Source organism: Haplochromis burtoni, unplaced genomic scaffold (genome assembly GCF_018398535.1).
Source record: "Haplochromis burtoni strain Fernald_Lab_line unplaced genomic scaffold, NCSU_Asbu1 Contig_478, whole genome shotgun sequence".
NCBI classification, from domain to species: domain Eukaryota; kingdom Metazoa; phylum Chordata; class Actinopteri; order Cichliformes; family Cichlidae; genus Haplochromis; species Haplochromis burtoni.
In genome coordinates, this window is record NW_024582839.1 from 414,523 (window position 1) to 417,014 (window position 2,492).

The 2,492-nt window shown below is 37.2% G+C and overlaps 1 protein-coding gene across 2 annotated transcripts in view; it reads left to right on the forward strand.

The window, feature by feature from the left end:
• Window positions 1-419: 419 nt before the first annotated feature.
• The window catches only part of LOC102299351 (G-protein coupled receptor family C group 6 member A-like), a 6,465-nt gene continuing 4,392 nt past the window's right edge, over window positions 420-2,492 (forward strand). The window contains exons 1-3 of one of the 2 annotated variants that reach the window (XM_014341332.2): window positions 420-889; window positions 962-1,256; window positions 1,430-2,191. In XM_014341332.2, coding sequence (XP_014196818.2) covers window positions 702-889; window positions 962-1,256; window positions 1,430-2,191 — 1,245 coding nt within the window. In that variant the 5' untranslated portion in view covers window positions 420-701. Of the gene's footprint in view, window positions 890-909; window positions 1,257-1,429; window positions 2,192-2,492 lie in introns of those variants that run through there. The other variant, XM_042213753.1, reaches the window with a different exon arrangement.

Here is a 2,492-nt window from a genome sequence, read left to right on the forward strand (position 1 = left end):
CCATAATTCCTCTTTTAGGTTTTAGAGAACAGACTGTGAGAGAATGTTCCAGGGAAAAGTAAGACAAAAAACACGAGACTAGACAAGGACATAAGAGGCTAAGCAGGGAAACTAAGGGAGCAGGAGGAGAGGAGAAAAGTGCGACCGCCTTCGTCAAGAGCAAGAGCAGCGTTTTTCTTTTTGCAGGTGGTTTGTTTTTTTTTGCAGCATTTTTCTTTTTGCAGGTATTTTTCTTTTTGCAGCATTTTTCTTTTTGCAGGTATTTTTCTTTTTGCAACATTTTTCTTTTTGCAGCATTTTTCTTTTTGCAGCATTTTTCTTTTTGCAAGTGTTTTTCTTTTTGCAGCATTTTTCTTTTTGCAAGTGTTTTCTGAAGTTGCAGTCCGTTTGGCCTCTCAGGGCCACCGTATTTATGCCTATTTCTACTCCTGTTTGAATATGTTATGTATTATCATTTAGAAAAACTTGGAAAAAATGGTTTTAATTTATTTTAACATGTTGAAACTAAAACCTAGACATCATTGTCTGTGACAAATTCAAATCATCTTGGTCTTTTCGTGTTTGGAAGATTAAAGAGGAACTCATTTGGATTGCGTTACAGAAACAATCTGATGATGCAAATGATAAACGAGTAGAAGTTTTTTATATAGCTGCTGTACAGGAACCTGGTCATACTGAAAAGAGAAGATAGACACATGTAAATGTTCTACCTGTGCGTATCCATGATGTTTTTAATGTGGTTATTTGTCATGAGTGTGTTTCACTCCTCTTTAGGACAGAATAGTTTTCTCCGTGCATACTCTCCTGGGAATATCATCATTGGTGGACTTTTCCCCATTCATTTAAAAACTAATAGGACTAACACTTCTGCACCTCTCTCCTGTAGTGAGTAAGTACACTCAGCTCATTAGTGTCAAATAGATGATTTGTGAATTTAATCTGTCTTCTGTCAATCTTGCAGCTATGGTTTAAAAACATTCCTGCACAGTCAAGTGATGATATACGCCATCAACAAAATCAACCTACCTAACATCACGATAGGATACGACATCTATGACACTTGTGGAGATGTCGGCCTCGCCTTGAGAGCAACTCTCCAGCTGCTGAAGAATCAGTCAGACCCAGAAAGCTGTTTAGTGCCAGCAGATGCTCAGTCCAAGTTACTTGAACCCAAAACCAAGGTGGTGATCGGGGAAAGGTACTCAGAAGTATCAATAGCTGTTGCACGACTTGTTGCTCTGTCTTCAGTTGCCCAGGTTTGTTTTCTCTTTTTCTGTCCTACAAAGCTCAGTTAGAAATATAAGAATCTAAATTTGATGAAAATCAATAATATCAGCAAATACATAATCTGTCTTTAGATTTCCATGCTTATGTGTTGGAAAAATCTTTAATGAACTGTTTTCATATATGCTCTATGTCTGTTTAACAGATTAGTTATGCATCCACAAGTGAGCTGCTGAGCAGCAAGTTCAAGTTTCCCACTTTTCTGCGAACCGTGCCTAGTGACAAATATCAGACAAGAGGTATTATTGAGCTGGTGAAGATATTCCATTGGAAAACAGTGATTATTGTGGGAAGTGATGATGAGTATGGGAAATATGGCAGTGATAGCCTTCAAGACAACTTCAACAAAAAGAGCATCTGCATTGAATTTGTTCACATCTTGTCCGCTGATTTTACGACAAACAATAATAGCATGGACCAAACTGAGCTGAATGAACTACTGGAAAAAATTCAAAACTCTTCTGCTGAGGCCATCATCATCTTCACAAAGGACACTAATGCAGAAATCATCCTGGAAGCAGCTATTAAACACAGAGTCAACAGAACGTGGATTGCAAGTGATGCATGGTCCAGCTCTTCAAAGATCTCTGCAATGTCAGACATCAAACTGGCAGGAGAAGTTTTTGGGTTCATATATAAGCAGAAAGAGGTGCCTGGCTTTAAAGACCATGTCATGTCGATGTTTAATGGAACTAATAACACAATTCTTAGAGATTACCAGACGCAGCATCTACTTTCTTTAAATAAGTCTGAAGAAGAAAGAAACCAATATCTGGCTTCTTACATCGACCAGGATGAATCTTATGGTATCTATATAGCAGTTCGAGTCATTGCTGAAGGGCTCAGACGCTTGCTGAAGTGTAACGACCATCTGTGTGAACGAAGCTCCAGTTTCACAGCCTTAGAGGTACAATAAAGATAGCTTGCCAATTATTAATTATTTGTCTTTAACAAATATTTTCAGTTACATAAGAAGTTTGTGAAATTTTGTCTTTCTTTAAAATATGAAACTTAACCAGAAATTGATATTCTTGGAGAAAAATCAACCATAATATTGCCAGGAAATCATTTATGCTGAATGGTACAAACAACATACTTTTTCTTTTTTCTTTTTTTTACTTTTTTTCTTTTGCCTGTCCCGTTTGGCTCTTTTGCCATCAGAATTGTTGTCTAAAGGCAAAGAAAGATGCCCAACGGATTTACTTTAC